We start from the raw sequence: 17,377 nt of genomic DNA on the forward strand, positions 1-17,377 counted from the left end.
AGTGGACTGAGTGCAGCTGTTTCGTCCTGAGCAGAGCCCAACATGTGAGAAGATGTCTGTTGGAGGTTGTGCTTGTCCCGGTGAGTGTCCATTCTCTCCCTCTTACCTCTCGTATCTCTTTTCTGTGCTCAGTGGTGCTGTCAGAGCGGTGACTTACGTAAAAGTGGCCCCCCGAGCTGCCTGGGGCCAGAGTGTAGGCTTTTGTGCGTGCATATATTTGAGCCCCGCTACACTCGCAGCATGTCCTGAAACAAGGTTCAGGGACACTTGAGGACTGAGTTGTTCAGCAGAGCCGTTCGGTCTCACTTACATGTCGAGCCGCTGCACTAGTGGGTCCAATCCCAGTGGATCACTGGCTCTACGTGTCATCCTATTTTCCTCTGCTTCATCGGAACAGCATGGCTTTGCCTCTTCATCGTCCGTGTCTATAGGAGTTCATGGAAATCACCGACTAGTCTCACAGGAGGTTTTTTTTTTAAACATAATTGTCTCATGGGTCAGAGCTGGATGACATAAAGCTGATGTGTTTTTTTTTTTTTTATGTGTTTGTCATTGTGACCTTGCATTTAGCATTTCTACAGTTTTAAGCCTTAACATAAAAATGACAGCGCATGTCATTGGTACGTCAGTCCAGCCCTGTCAAATTATATATTCTTTGCCTTCAGCATTCATTTCAATCTCTTTAAGCTGTCTTTTGTTGTTTCCAAGAAGATTCTCGTGTAAGGATAATTGTTATTCTCCGTAATATTAATCCAGAACAAATGCTAAAGTGGCATATGTGGCCACTTTAGGAACAGGGACTGTATCATTTACTGATGACTGCTGGCTATGCAGGTGATTTTGTGAACATGAAATAAAGTTTGTATATAGAATACAGTCTCAGTATTCACACTTATGCCACAATACAACCACAAGATGGAGGGAATTTAGTGATATCCAAGTCTCTCCTTTGCTGTTTTGGGAAGTAAATAGTTTCTTATCTGTTATTCTTTCCAGACATTGTTTGAATTTTTTTGTGTGCCATTTTTGCACCTTTTAAAGGTGAGAAACGGTTGACTTGTGCACGGCAAAAGCCTCCCAATGTCAGGGGATGGGGCTCCATGCAACGGAAGCGAGCTTGTAACAGATAGAGATCGAATCGTAGCATCTGCTCAGGAGAATCTCAGCGAGAACAGATTGAATCATGGCGGCAGCAGCGTTTCAATGAGGGCCGTTCTGATTCATTGGTCGTAATCCATCAGAGGGAATAAAATGAAAGAGTCCTCAGTTTGATGTTTTCATCTCAGATCTTTCTCCACTGTCCCGTACCCGGTAGTTGTCCTCGTATCTCTGCTGCCATCGCTCCCTCTGTTAGCAGACTTTCCTGTGGAGGAGAACCCTTTAATGACATCCACATGTTTTTGACGCGTTACTCTGCAAAGGAGGTCAAAACCAGAGAAATCTGCTGTGTGTTTGTGCATGCGTGCATTCTTAGTGGGTGTGCTCGCACACCTTCAGGAGGAGCCTGTTGGAACAAGTTTGGGCTGGTTGATCGCTCAGATTACCGCTGAGCAACACTGACACCAGTTTACATCTTCCGCTGTGCGTTTGCTGCAAGTCATTCCGCTCGAAGGCTGGTTTGTTTACATTCTTGCACGATGTTGGGATGGAAGATCCGCCCCATCCTTTGTGTGTGACTGGGTCGGAAAAAAACCAATTCGCTGGCCTTTCTCTGCATTGGATCCGCGCGTTGCTGGATATGTGAACGACACGCACCAATGCGAGAGAGAATACGGCCCAAAGAAAGGACTCGTTATTTACGGCTCGCTGACGACACGGTGGCGGCCTGCACTTGTTGTGATTCTGCTGTGGATCTTTGTTTCCCACATGAACGACACCCATCCGAACACAGTGGAGCCAATCACAAGCTTTGTTCAGGCTAAATGGTAAAAATAGATTGCCTGTGAGCTGAAGATACCCCCACCACTCTCACACGCACCCACTCAAGTATGCACTCCCCTCTTCCCGCGCTCTCTCTCTCGCTCTCACCCTTTTCACTCTAACCCCTCCCTCCCATTTCTGGCATCCCCAATTTCACCCCGCCCCCCCCCCCCCGGCCCCCCTCCCTCTTTCAACCTCACTCCTTTTTCCTGTCCCTCTGTGTCACTCCCGCATCCCTCGCTCACTCCCTTTTGCAGTAACAGGCGCGTTACCTCATGCAGAAAGTCACGGGGAGAAAAGTGACTTAAAGCAGAGCTAAGATGGCAGCCAAACAGCCACGGCTTTAGCTGCTTTTTGTGTGTGTGTGTGTGTGTGTGGGGGGGGGGGGGGGCTACGGTTACACAACTGGCACCGCTTTACCTCACTGCATTGGAAGCCTGTGCTTGTATTCCTTTTCCTCTTCAGTTCTTCATTTCTCTCTCTTCCCCTCCTCATCTCTACCTTTCTCTCTCTAGCCCTTGTTTGTCAGATTGAAATGGCCGTGTGTGCGGAGGCAGAGCGGAAAAAGGAATGCGTGGGAGATGATGATGATGCTGGGGAGTCAGAGCGATGGTGGTGGAGGGGCTGACTCGCTGCAGTGATGTCACATCTGCTGCAGGCCGGCGGGCTAGCAGAGGAAATGCTTGCATGTGTGCCACACGGCGAGGAGGGGCTTTATGGAAAACGACATTTCTGATGAGTTTTCTCTCAGAGCACACCTTAATTTGTGGGAGATCTGCTACAGCGTCTTTAAAACACGAGAGTGGCTTTGGTGCTAAGATGCAGGGTGACGTAGTGGTGCTGAAAACAAAAGGAACAAACACAAACACGGGGATTTATCAAAGCAATATTTGTGCTCCGTACGTACAAGTATATGGATTAACGACTGGGATGTCTTTTCATGGACATTTTTACATTTTGAGGCTGTTTTGGGGGAACCAGAGCGTGACTCATCGGGCTTTCAGAACCGCCGACTCAGATGTGACATTAAAATAAGTGCGATCTGAATGTAGGCCTGTGGAGCGGCTCCAAGAGGAGCGTCTGAATGACGTCCTCACTGAAGTCTGGTAGCATTTGGTAAAAAAATAAAAATAAAAAAGGCACTACACTTCTGTCGGCTTCATTTGGTAGTGAATTTTTGTTTTTGAACAGAAATATTAAGGAAGTTAATTTGGGTGAGAAATCTGTTCATGGCATTTTATTTCCTGGAAAGGTAAAGTAAAAATGGCCAAGCCTAAACCAGTCCTCCATGATTGTCTAATTCTGCCTTGATTCAGATCAGTGGCCTATATTTGTGCAAATATGCACAAGAGGAATTTTTACATACTGTTTGTTGTTGTTGTTGTACTTCAGTTTATGGTCACAAGCAGGAAGTTCCTCCAGTCAAGCTGCAGCAGCATCCTGTGTGCAGCCTGTGTTCTTTCTGTCTGCTGCCTTGATGCGATCCCGACCAGTCAGGTGTCGCAGCAGCTTCCCTGACAGCGTCGCGCTTCCACTGTGACAGTTTTAAAAGCTGCAACGGGAACAAGAAGGTGTTAGCAGACACCTCTTCAGATTTCCTTTCTGGTGCTTCACTTTCTCCGTGTGGGGCTTGCTTATACAGACGCAGTTAAAAAGAAATCTGCAGGTTTGCAAAATGCTTTCAAGGCTTGCATTTGCTGCCTGTACAGACAGTTGAAAACTATTCATAGTTCATCCCAATGTTTTAGTGTAACTGCACCAAAATTTGGTTTGTGAACAGATTAATTAAATAAGCAGATTTTTCTTTTCTACCTCTTGCCAGAGACAAAATTGGGAGGGAGATATTAATCAGAGCTTTCTAATGCAATAACAGTTGTGATTGTTTCTATTCAAATACCCTATGATTATTGAGAACAATGGTTTATATTGGATCAATTCAGTTGTGTTCCACTCTAAAACAATGTGACTTTAGTTTAGGGTTTGAAGACGTTTCATCCACGAGGCTTCTTCGATTCTAAATAACGGAATCAGAATTAGAATACTTTATTGATCCCAGTGGGAAATTCGGCTGCTAGGGAGTACAAATATTTAAACTCTCCTGAGGCCACCAACAGTTTGACAGTCATTAAGTTCACAACAACAGCTGAACCTAAAGCATCATTATGGTCATTCACTTGGTAGGTTTTGTTTGCCTTAGGCATCATGCGATGTGTTTGTTCGCACCTTAACCTGTAATAGCTCATGGCAGTGATTTTGACCAAGCTATTCTTGCATGACCTTTCTTCTTCTAATAACTAATAATACAAATGATAAATTAATAACATTTTAAAGTCAGGCATTGTTCAAGTTATTATGTACTTTATTTTTAATGTTATTCTTGATTAAACATCTCCCCAGCAGTCAGTTAGAAATGAAGAAGCCTATTGATGCATCATTGGATATAGGATTAACATGACCTGAATGAAGGAGAATCCACACCAACGCTCCTTTCTATCCTGAAGCACAAGGGCGATGTTCGCCTTGACTGCCAGCAGAGGGCGCTGCTGTTCCATTTACAGCTCACTGAGCAAACAGGCATCAATAAGAGCACAAGAGCTGTGCCATGGTCACAAAAGCTTAACATCCAGATTGGAACACATTTATTTGTCGAGAAAGTGATTTGTTGCATATTTCTTTATTGAACCTTGTAATTTGTCATAATAATTTGCATGAAGAAAAGTTTACCGTTGTGAAAGAAAACTTTGAAGAAGTACACTTCAGATGTTTAGCCGTGAAATTCGGTCGATATGGTGACATGTATTGTTGGATTTTGTTTCAGTGAGCCCACAATTCATTCCAGATATTATTCAAATAGTTCGCAAGTTCAAATAGTTTCAGCAAACCCAGCAAATATATTTTTGCCATCAATTTTATTCACTATGACTGATTATTATTGCTGAAATCATGTCACAATAGGAACATAAAATAAAATAAATGTCAGATACAGCAGAATTTCCGGCCTGAGCGTTCTGATGGGCGGAGGAGCGCGCAGGAGGCGGGCCCGCGTGACGCGTCTGTCCGGCCTGAGCGTTCTGATGGGCGGAGGAGGCGGGCCTGCGTGACGCGTCTGCACGACCTGAGCGTTCTGATAGGCGGAGGAGCAGGGGGAGGCGGACCTGCGTGACGCGTCTGTACGGCCTGAGCGTTCTGATGGGCGGAGGAGCGCGCAGGAGGCGGGCCCGCGTGACGCGTCTGTCCGGCCTGAGCGTTGGAGTGGGCGGAGGAGCGTGGAGGAGGCGGGGCCTTTGTTTGCTCTGGCAGGAACAAAGGGTCCTGTCGTAGTAGTAGTCGTAGATAGGTAGCACCGTCCCCTTGAAGCTAATAGCGCACTTTGGCATCTCAGTCTGACATGAACCAAGAGAACGACTAAGAGTGTGTCATTCATCGACTCCCTGACGCCTTGACTGAGCCAGTTGGATTGATTTATTAATGCTCGCAGCATCCTATCCACTTCGGCTAGCAGCGAGGCTAGGTGGCTAGCAACACCGCGTCCTGGTGGACCATTCTCTGCAGGTAATTTCGACACACAGCAGCAGTCCTTCACATTAACAACCGAAGCTGGTATAGATTACTCGGGGAGTATGTAAATGGGTCGCAGCGAGTTTTAGCGCCTAGCTGGTTTATAGCATTGAGCTAGGCTTGAGAGTCCTCTGCAGAAACAGATTGCGGCCCTGCGGCTAAATGTACGCCTGGGATTTTACGTGAAAGGAAATGCTATCGTATGTATGCAAACGCCACCTGTACATGCTCACAGGTCGAGGTAAAGGTTGACGCCAAAATGCAGAGCAAGGATGTGTTTGGATATTTATTTATCTGCCGGCTGTCAGACTCGAGCTGCAACTCCATTGTTTGCTGTGGACTGTTTGAGCGCACCAAGTTCTCATCGGTTTAAAGTTAGCCTTTGTTCCTTTGGTTACGCGTCAGGAGCGCCCATCAGGTTCTTCCAGTACAAGGTGCTGCTGGCAGGCATCTCTGTTTGTGTGCACCTCGATGCGGAAAGCTTCCTCTTTAGAGTCATCATCATCATCATCATCATGTTAAAGTGGCTTCTTAACGCTGTTTGTTAATGTCTGCACAAGGTTAGAGTATTCATTCGTGCATCATAATAACAAATGTATGCTAATATGAATGGATGAATCCTGTCAGGGATTGATCGTGTGTGTGTGTGTGTGTGTGGGGGGGGGGGGGGGGGGGGGTAGCTTGTAGGTCAAAGTCTCTGCATAAAGAGCCATTGTTGGATGAACCTTGAGCAGGTTCACCCCGATAGTAATCCGGAGGAGACGATGACCTCTCAACATTTCTACAGAGACGAGGAGGGAAAAAGGTGAAACTGAATGGACGAGTTGTTCCAGGAACGTCCTCTTCCAGGCTGAGTTGTGAAAGTAGGGCTCTAGAGTTCAACCATCATACACGCCTGTCTTGTTTTACGTCTTTACTTTATATCGAATCTTCTACTTTAGGCTCATCCAACAGTTCACGAAAGTTGGTTTGAAAAGGTGAAACACAAGACGTGGTTGGGTGTTTACTGCTAAAGAGCCCGCCCTTTATGGGCGTTCCTGTTTCGTCTTGGTTTAAGATGCCACAATTCCTGTCCTGCATGCCATGGTGGCGGAGATCCACTCCTGTGTGCACATCGTGGCTCCTCCCTGTACGCTGCTTTAAATTGTATCTGCATTTGCACATATTGTGTGGGCTTATGAATTAAAATGGAGCAGTACCACTGGAAAGTATTGGTGAAGCAGAGCAGTACCACCGTCTGTGAACGCAAAGAAAAGGGCAAAATAAATGTAAAGAATGCGAGGAACTGTCCGTATGTGCATCAGAACATCGCGTTGTTGCTGTTTTGTTTTTGTTTTGTGAAAGTCTTGATTCTTAACTGCTATTTTGTGGTTGTATTGTCAGTGTAAAAGGATCCATCTAAGGATATGGTGTTGCTGCATGCATCTTCTGAAAGGGACACAACTCCCTTTGTCTGCAGCAGGAGTATAATTGAGCCTTAGAGTAACAAACTGAAATTGTGTGTGTCAACCAGATATTAACTCGTAACGAACGATGTCCTGCGGGGCAAATGTAGGGGGCAGTCGCGATGATCCATTAGCTCAGCGTTGCTTCTTTTTGGCTAATCCATATCATCATATATAGTCATATTTATTTAGATGGAGACACTGTCTGTGTTTAGTTTCCTCGTATTGATGGACATGTTTTTTTTGGGGGGGGGGGGGGGGGGGGGGGATTCTGCAATTATTTGCGCGTGAATGGCTTTCCTGGACAAATAAGGGTTAACAACAGCCCAGGGCAGCAAGAAGGGGGGGGATGGGTAGGAAAGGCAACTAAAGGGGGAGATTTGCTGCATGGTTTGAATCTCAAGGGGACGTATGCGTAGAGGAGGGTTCCCTATAATGATGTGGATACATGAGCACAAAGAACACACTAGAACTGCTCCTCTGCCTGTTTCTCCCCATTTACTGATTGTTTTTTCTGCAGGCTAATAAATGCCCCCCCCCACACACACACACACACACACTTGTGGTGATTTATTTTCTTGTCCATTTTCCAGATTGAAGCTGCATTGAATAATGAAAGCAGCAGAAATTGCTTTGGCAGCACGGTTTGAGTAAATCTCAATTAAATTATCCGCCGTCGGATTACTTGATTGATGCTGTGATTCGAATGAGCTAAATCTGGAGTAATCTAAATCTCCTTTAAATCTCTGCTCGCTTTTTTTTTTTTTTTTTTTTGCTGTGTGTTCATGTGCAGGCTGTTCGTCAAAGTCATTCAAGCTGTACTCTCCTAAGGAGCCCCCCAACGGCGGCAGCTTTCCCCCCTTCCACCCGGGCGCCATGCTGGACAGAGATGTGGGGTACGTCTGGGTGTTGAGATGCTCTGTGACAAGCAAAAGAGGCCTAAAGCTGGGGCATGGCTTGCTTTAAGTAGATCATTAAATCTTGAAATATATTACACGCTCCTGTTTAAGCTTCCTAAAGTATTTGTTTCTCATCACATGTATTCATGAGAATACTTTTCTATTTTTGGTATTGAAGTTTTCTAATAGAAATTGCACTATTTTATCAGCCCGACTGAGATTTAGCTTCAACTTCATTGTTGAAGTGACCTTAAAATGCAAAAAATTGACGTAGCGAATCATAGTGAAAACACACACACACTCACCCACACACACACACACACACACTCACCCACACCCCCACACACACACACACACATATAGCTTTTTCCTTAAGGCGATGGTAGAACCCTTTGCCTTCAGGCAAGCCGATTGTAAGCATGTTAATTTACCTGAGTAGATCCCATTACGTATTTTAGGGGTTTCCAAACTGAGCTTTTTGATAGTTTAAAAACAACAATGACTTGTTTCAGCAAGCTGCCATTTTCGTAGCATGTGACAACTGCATAAATGTATGTTGATATAAAGAAACGGCACAATGTATTAAAAATGTAATGCAGAAAAGCTAATGAACAATAATTCTGGACTTGAAAAGTAAATAAATACAATTTAAAAACTAGAAAATTGTTTGAAAATCTCCAGCTGCAAGTACCGAATATTCCAACATCTTAATTCGGCATCGTTCTGTTCTCAGATCAGAACTCCGTGTTTGTTATGCCGGATTAAAATGTGCTTAAAATCAGTAATTGCTCTTCAGTTGTGCGACTGTAAATCTGAGACGAAGGCTTAGAGGTAATGAAATGTAATGCACTAGTCATTTATTACTTCCTTGGTGTTGCTGATGTTTCTGTTTTTGTATTTTTCCTTCCCCCAAGGCCCACTCCCATGTACCCCCCATCATACATGGAGCCTGGAATGGGGTCAGTACTCTAATGCTGGAATAGTGAACAGTTGTGGTTTGTTGTAGTTCATCTTTAGAGAACGTTACACATCCGTGTTCTGTTGCCTCGTCATTGCTCCTGGCTGGTGCAGCTCAGAGCGCAGTGCTAAATCATCCTCTGTTTCAGGAGACCGACACCGTATGGAAACCAGACAGACTACCGGATATACGAGCTGAACAAAAGGCTACAGAATTGGACAGAGGTGAGTCACTTTCTTATTCACACAGATTTAACAACTTTGATGCGCTGCTGTCTCTGTAAAGAGACGGAACCGGTGTTTAATTTGAGTCCGTTCTGATAAATGTGTGTGTGCTGCTCACTGTTGCCATGATTTCAGCTCTTCCCTACCAGCTCCTGTTTCTGCTTCCTTCACACTAGGATTACTGACTTCTCGTCAACCTTCCTAAAATTAAATTGGGCGGTCGACCTTTTTATACGCCTGAGTATACAGCTGAGGAGACGCTGTGTGCCTGGCGTTTATCTGTCACGCTGCACATACACACGCACACACACACACACACACACACACACACTGTTGGACGTTGTAGGGATTTGCACTTTAAGTTTTGTGTTTGGACAAACTAAGAGTCTACTGGAATGGAGTGTTTTCCTGTGTGCGTCTGTTGAACTTGAATATTCCGCTTTGTTTCCCATAACTTTGTTGTTTGTCTAATTATTGTGGCCGAATGGCTTCACAATAATAATAATTACTACATTATTATTATTATAATAATAATAGTATTGCCATAGAATAAAAGTGCAATCTGTCAAATTCATCATCGTCTTTGTTAATTTCGTCTTTAACCTCTGCTTCTGGCCAAAGACTCACAATAGTGAAAAGGTATAAACACGAACTGATAAAAGATCCACGAGGCAAATCAAAACTGTTCTATCATCTATATGCTAAATCCATAATTATCTAATTATACGTTTTATTAAGTGAACATGGATATGCAAGGACAGGCGCAGTATATTACGAGTAGGGTGTCTGTTGCATCAGCTGAGCAAAGCGTTGCTGACGGATGTTAATGGTTCTTCCTCGTTGCTTTTCCCCAGGACTGTGACAATCTCTGGTGGGATGCCTTCACCACCGAGTTCTTTGAGGATGACGCCATGCTCACCATCACCTTCTGCCTGGAAGACGGACCCAAACGATACAGTGAGACTTTTCTTTAAAGGAAAACTTTGACGGTGAACCTTTTATTTTCAGGGTTCTTTTTTTTTTTGTTTGTTTATTTGTCACATCATTCCATGTGTTTACATCGGGTATTTTGTTCAACTATCAAATGAGTGTGTGTCTGTTCTATTTTTATACACCAGATTCTGATTTGATATTCAATGTGTTGGATTTAAAAAAACTAAACAATTTATTGATCTGTTTGTCGTTTTTGTTTACAGCCATCGGCAGGACGTTGATTCCGCGATACTTTCGAAGTATTTTTGAGGGGGGTGCCACCGAGCTCTTCTTTGTTCTGAAGCATCCGAAGGAATCCTTCCACAGCAACTTTGTGTCCCTGGACTGTGACCAGTGCACCATGGTGACCCAAAATGGCAAACCTATGTTCACACAGGTACAGTCCATTCCACACACACACACGCACACACACAAAAGTCACCAGTCCGTCAGTGGTGTGATGGTGGCGTTCTGTTTCTGTCCTGTGGTTAAGGTTTGCGTCGAGGGCCGCTTGTATCTGGAGTTCATGTTTGATGACATGATGCGGATCAAGACGTGGCACTTCAGCATCAGGCAACACCGAGAGGTCCTGCCAAGGAGCATTTTGGCTATGCATGTGAGTTCGTCAGACAAGTCACACCCAGGACCACGGGACTGCCATTTTACCTTTCAGTCTCACCCTTTGAACCCAATCACACAGGATCCCCAGATGCTCGATCAACTGGCTAAAAATATCACCCGATGTGGGCTGTCCAACTCCACGCTCAACTACCTCCGTGTAAGCAAAACCTCATTTAGAATCAGCTACCGCCATGCGCGCTTGTAGCAACGTGCTCACTCTGGTTTCTGTTTGCCACGCGTCTTTACCGCTCCTTAAAGCTCTGTGTGATATTGGAGCCCATGCAAGAGTTGATGTCCAGGCATAAGACCTACAGCTTGAGCCCCAGAGACTGCCTGAAGACTTGCCTTTTCCAGAAATGGCAAAGAATGGTAGCGCCTCCAGGTAAACGTCCACCTCCGAGAGAAGCCGGTTGCCGTTTCTGGCACCTTTTTTATCTCATAAAGGTTATTGATCTGACGGGAAATGCTTTGTCTACTTGCAGCCGAGCCAGCCAGACAAGCTCCTAACAAGCGGAGAAAAAGGAAGGTGTCTGGGGGAAGCACGGTGAGCTCTGGCGGAGGCGCCGCCAACAACAGCAACAGCAAAAAGAAGAGTCCAGCCAACAGCTTCGCCCTCTCCAGCCAGGTACCTGTAAGCATCGCATCTACTGCGCCTCTCGAGTTCAGCTAGGCGAGGCTTAGAGGAGACAGGAGAAGACAGAGGGGCAAGGAGCAACAGCAAGAAGGGTGGAAAGTTAGTTTTGGGTGGCAGTTTAGCTTTGTTTCGTGTGTTTAGGAGTAGTCGGGGGCAGATTTAGTTAGCAGACCCCCTGACGGGCCAGTGATGGGCAGTCCCTGGTCTTTAGGTTTCTGTAGGTGAGGTTCTGACCTCCATCTCTAAGTTGTATTTTCTGAGGCCATAGACTCGGGTTATCTTGCTCTGATTAGAGTGTCCGTCTGTCTGTCCGTCCGTATGTCGCTATCAGAGCGCCGCTGGATTTGTGTACTTGGTTTTCTTGAATGAGCGAACGAGACCCGAGGTGGAATGAAACCCCCCCCCCCCCCCCCGTCACCCAGCGCAGCACTCAAGGATCAGGGATGCCCACTGCTGGCCAATAAGGAGGGGCCTTCAATCCTGCCCCCCCCCCCCCCCCCCCCCCCGAACGGGTGCAGCGATGCAGGGCCTCCTGGGCTACTGAATTGTCGTGCTGCGATTGTTTCAGCATGACAGGACACTAATATTAAAGGTTTTAATACTCGGGGGTCCCCTGGTCCTTCAAATATAACTACAAGTAGTATTTGTGATGCCGTTTCTCAGTCAAAGTTCATTTGTAACTTTGGAGTTGGACAAAGTTAGGTTGCACCGATACAGCAGGCGAAAAACCCGCGAGGTACCACTCGTCCGCCCAGCCAGACATTCCGTGGACACCCCTGTATTATGGGGATAATATGTACCGGCCCTTGCTGTCCCCTTTAGGACGTGATGATGGTGGGAGAGCCCACTCTGATGGGAGGGGAGTTTGGTGACGAGGACGAGCGTCTGATCACGCGGCTGGAGAACACGCAGTTGGATGGGGCGAATGGCCTGGAGGATGAGGACAGTTTCAACAGCTCGCCTGCACTGGGGGCAAACTCGCCCTGGAACAACAAGGCGCCCTCCAGTCAGGACAGCAAGAATGACAACTCCCAGTCATCCCAGTAGAGGGATGTGGTTGATGGCCAGCCCCCCCCCCCTTTGCAATGCTTAAAACCTACTGGGATCCACTAGAGTGAGGAGTCAGGGAAGAAGGCCTTAAGCACTTTTGTTCAATGAGTTTTTGTTTGTTTTATTCCGTTAAATCGTATTTAAGTACAAGGATGGCGCCGTATGGACTGATAACGCTGCAACACAACGGGCCGCGTCAGCAGAATCCCACGCGCTCCCTCACATCGCTGCTCAGTGGTGCTCAGCCTTGGCCCTTGTCTGCTCGGCTTCACCCGGTCCTCTTAGAGGTGTGGCGAGACTGGCGGGGCGGAGGCTTGTTTCATTACGTCGTTACCCCCACCCCTCCCTCCCCACCACCATCACTCACAACAGTGCTGGCTGGCCTGTTGTTAGAGTGCGCGCCATGGCCGCCATGTCAGTGGGTTCTTGTTCCAACCTCGGGTCTCTCGGGTGTGCGAGTTCATTGAGGACGCACCTCGCTGTTTCTGTTGTCCTCGTGTCACAGGGAAGAAATGCTTAGCCTTTATTTCACTTATTGTTTTGCAGGCTGCAGAGAACTGGTTTGTAAAAACTCAATCATTTGTTTTTGTAGGACCTGGTTGGAACAAAAACCTGTACAGTGCCGGAGCTTGAGGACCGGAGTTGAGAACCACTACGCTAAATCTTAAACACACGTACCCACACACACACACACACACACACACATTCACACACACACAAAACATTGAGGTACTGGAGAGAGCGTGTGTGGACCAGAGTACCAGATGCTACAGGAGTGTGTTTTCTTTTTCTGTATTAGACTTCTTTTGATCTTTTTTTTTTTTCCTTCTTCCTTTTTTTGGTAAACAATTTCTAAAACAGACAAAGACAACAGACAAGCAAGCAAACAAAAACAAAAAAACCCACCCCAGAATATTCTTTGCACTGTTTTCCGCTTTTAACTTCAATCTATTTTTCCTATTGATGGTGTATTTTCTTTTCTATTAATGCTAATGTAAGATCTGTAAAGCATCTGAAACCTGCAGTATATCAGTGTGTAATTGTTGCTGTTAGATCATTCTTATTGACTGTAATAACTTCCATATAGGTCTGTGCTTGATATGATGTCATCCCTGTATGTCAGACGTCACGCTGTCTGTGTTCATCGGCTTCGAGGGGGGAGGGGGGGGGGGGGCGTGTACTTTGCGACGACTTCTCTGAGTCCAGAACCAGAGCCCGGTTTGGACCCGTTGACTTGTCATCGCAGAACTGCTTTTGCTTCATTTTGAAATGTCTATCTGGAGTCGTCTCTTCAGCGAACATAACGACAGAAAACGTCTCAAATTTGCTACTCAAAAAATATTTTAAAACCGAGTTTTGACAGAATTGTAAAATAAGAGAGAAAAAAAGAAGACTTTTGTAATCACTTAAGTTTCCCAGAAATGTTTTTAATCGCATTTAAGAAAGCTGCAAACCAAGAAGCTACATGTAAAAAACAAAACAAAAAAAACCCACCTCTTTAGATATTGATCACACTGATGTTCAATGAAGTATCATTTTGTTGGCTTTACTCCTCATGTTAGTGTCTGTGCTTGTATATTTTAGGTAGTAATTTCTGTAAAAGTTATTCTATGTATTCCTCCCTAGAAATGAGAAACTGAATCTAATGTAAATAGATGAAAGCCTCTTAAGTTTTTTTTTTAAACGTGATTTTTAATGGTACAATCACTGATAAAAGAATTTTACCCTCATTTTAGCAAACTGTATTTATTTTTGTATGTACTTGCATTCTGTTTAGGTCCAACGCACCTGTACAATACTCATGATATATACGGAGGGGTTTATGGGACTGCTGAGTCACTTAAGGTTAATATTCTTTGCTTTTAAACAAGCAGCTCCTGGTTATTCTGGTATGTTTACGACACACAAAACAAACTGTACCTTTTCAAGAAAAGAAACAACCAATGAATAAGAACCGCATGTCGAGAGGCGGTTAACCTGATTTGACTCGAAATGTGTGACCCCAAAAATTGTTATTTAGAGAAATTTAAATACATTGGACCTAACCTTCAACCATATATATGGTTTTGCTTTATAATGAATGTGATTGAAATTTTTTCTTCAAATAAGAATACAAAACTGAGTCTTCAGTAATGCGGAATTACACCTGACCTTTCACCTCACGGCTTTACAAAGAAGACTCGAATTTGTCCGCGTGACAGACTTACCTTTTTAATTACATGTAATGATGTTGAACCCCTGGATGGAGAGCGCCGCCCTCCTCACTGACCGCTGTCGACAGCAGGGGCTTTAAGGAGCACCAGGCAGACCGGAGCAGGTCATCAGAAACTCCAGAAACTCCTCCTCCGTCCTATCGGGCAAAGGTACCGTCTGTAAACCCGCCCTGGGTGATCTGTAGAGCGTAAATCATTTTTCATACAGATAACCCATAGCCTACTTTCACGGGGTGTCGACTCAGCGGGCTGACCTGAGTTCCCGGCGTTGCCGTGGGGACGGGGCGGGATTTGAGAGAGCAGAAATGGCACCCGTAGCTGGCTCCTGTAGCACCTCACCATAGGGGTGATTTTATATCTCTATTTTTTGCCAGGTGTCTGTCTGTCTGATAATTCATGTACGATATCAATAAAGATGGATTTTCACTGATCAGCATGGTTATCTTTTATTAAAAAAAAAAAGGGAATAGAGATATATTTCTTACTCTGATGTGAAAGTTATTTTGACCTGCAGAGTCTGATGGATGAAGCAATACTGTATATGTATACTGTAGTAATTGATGGGGGGGAGGGGGAGGAAACGAATGACGTGGAAATCACTGCCTTTAATTCAGAGTTGATGAAATATAGTGAAGGAAGCAGCGCATGGATCTGTCCTTTATTTTTAAAGTCAGTTATTTGTTCTCTTAGGGTGGAAGCGATGCAGAAGATAACATAATGTTCTAGAGGAATAGTGGCCTATTGACAGAAATTAATGAAATGCAATGAAAACAGACATGGTAACACAAAGCTGGTGAATCACAGCATCCGACAAAGACCTACTCTATAACAATATAACAGACGGACGACACACTTCAGTGCCGATTCAGATTAAACTAAATATAGTCACATTTCAAACCCGTCCTGGGAGAAGCACGCTGGATCCAGGGAAAAGACCCTTGCAGGTTTTAGAGCGCTTTCGACCACGTCTAATTGTGAAGTGTTGCTTTTGTGAACGTGTCACACAACTCCCTGCCACGCAGCAGCAGAGGTTCTATAATACAGAGGCGGGGAAGCAGAGGTTGAATCGTGCCGCTGCAGTACACGTGCAGACTAACCAGGAGGAGTCGTTGCTTCCATGAGGCAATGATGATCACTTCACTCGCTGGACACACAGATCTCTCTTCCATTTCAACCTACTGGTATTTTTTGTGACTTCTTGAGGGCTCTCATTAATTCTAATGAGAGAAGGCCTTGATAAATCTGCACTGGTCAAAGTCTCTCTTACAGGATCAGCTTGTAATAGATGACGGAGGCTTGCCTCTGTGGAACGACGGTTTGATTCTGGCCTCGTTCAGCTGCAGCTACGGTGCAATTATCTGTCATTTCTGTTGTTTTACCATCGCCAGTCATAACACGGGCAAATGTGGGTTCTTTGCTTCCCAATACTTCCTTGACTAGCTATTCAGACCTGCATATGAGGGCTGGGCTATCTTTTGATTTGACAAGCACTGCTTAATTTATACTAGATAGCATTATACTGCCCTAAATACATACGCTGCAGATTGGACTACTGATTACGGAACTCATTCCTGGTAATTCCTCATGCTTCCCTGTCCTTCCCACTTCGTGAAGTCGCCACAAGAAGTCTTTAACGACAACTGAAATATCGGTTTGACAATCCTCACCTTTTTCTAATCCCCACACTTAATCCAGGAAGCAACCTTCTGGCCATGAACTCTATCCCACGTTACTCCCTCCTTCTCTCTCGAAGACTCTCCCCCTCTCCCTCCCTCCCTCCTCTTAAATGCACTGTTTCTCATGCACACAAGCAGTTGTCTTCAAGTTGTCAGCAGGAGTGCAGCATATCAGATTTCTATGGCACTGTGAGAGTCACACACACACACACACCTTACTGAACTGAGGACCAACGGTGTGACCGCCCTCCACTAAGAGTCCAAACAAGGTAAGAGAAACCGGAGAAAAGCTGCGTTTTGTCTTATTCTATCTCTCTTTCCTCTTCACTTTTAATGACATTCTTTCGCTGGAATGAGCGATAAGACCTGGAACAGGTACGGCTCAGGTACTTTATTTTGTACAACCTGCCGCTCACTAGGTTCTAAAAGTTAGATTTTTTTTCCCTCACCTCTGTGAGGAAAACAGACATTTTCACTTCAGGGGCTTCCCTTTCTGATGATGATGATAGATTGACGTATAAATAAATACTCCGTGTTGACGAGTCTGATCTTGTGGTGGAGACTCTGTTCAGACTGAAGACTTGTTACTTTGGGCTTAATAAATGATTGACTGTGTGACTGCTTTGGATAAACAGAGGTGATGCAGGTATCTGGAACAGATGCAGCTTTTCTGTGTGTTTACAACACAATGAACACGGCTGTGGAAACTTCTTTGAAGCCAGTCAGACATATGGTCGTGATGTATTCCGGGCATTGCCCCCCCCCCCCCCCCCCCTCACAGGAAGTACAGAAAGAGAAGCTGAAAGGACAGTTGATGTTGTTTTCAGAAACTAAGCCGACGGTGAAATGTACATATTACTTTTCCTTCAAACTTTTTCTTGTATTTTTTTTTACGAATTTTTGAATGATGATGATGATGAATATATTTATTAGATAGAATGTTAGAGTACAAGTACAGTCACACAGTAGCATGTACTACAGTACAAATAAAGTCAAACATCCTGTCTAAGAGGAGCATTTCAAAAAAGCCCCTGCGGTCTTGTTTCCGTTGAAAGTCCTTCGTACATAAATCATCCACAATTAACAATACAAATTTAACAATACAAATAAAAATGAAACCAATATTAAATAAAATTACTCAATTGATTCGACGTAATATTAGAAAAACAAAAATAAAATGATTTTACACCGCCAGTGCAAACTAACA

General features: G+C 44.8%; 1 protein-coding gene across 3 annotated transcripts; it reads left to right on the top strand.

Moving 5' to 3' along the window:
- ldb1a (LIM domain binding 1a) lies at positions 1–14,916 on the top strand. 3 transcript variants are annotated; one of them, XM_068740918.1, is made up of 11 exons: positions 1–80; positions 7,717–7,819; positions 8,737–8,781; positions 8,929–9,004; positions 9,859–9,961; positions 10,201–10,373; positions 10,470–10,592; positions 10,677–10,754; positions 10,856–10,979; positions 11,080–11,228; positions 12,874–14,916. In XM_068740918.1, exons 1-11 carry the CDS (start codon positions 53–55, stop codon positions 12,925–12,927), a joined length of 1,056 nt encoding a protein of 351 aa, XP_068597019.1. In that variant the 5' UTR covers positions 1–52; the 3' UTR covers positions 12,928–14,916. The 3 variants fall into 3 exon arrangements, with proteins under 3 accessions (XP_068597019.1, XP_068597020.1, XP_068597018.1); XM_068740919.1 differs by having other exon boundaries at positions 11,080–11,222; XM_068740917.1 differs by lacking the exon at positions 12,874–14,916 and adding an exon at positions 12,054–12,278 and having other exon boundaries at positions 10,470–10,593; positions 10,672–10,754.
- Positions 14,917–17,377: the final 2,461 nt, after the last annotated feature.

Source organism: Brachionichthys hirsutus, chromosome 7, assembly GCF_040956055.1.
Source record: "Brachionichthys hirsutus isolate HB-005 chromosome 7, CSIRO-AGI_Bhir_v1, whole genome shotgun sequence".
Lineage (NCBI taxonomy): Eukaryota > Metazoa > Chordata > Actinopteri > Lophiiformes > Brachionichthyidae > Brachionichthys > Brachionichthys hirsutus.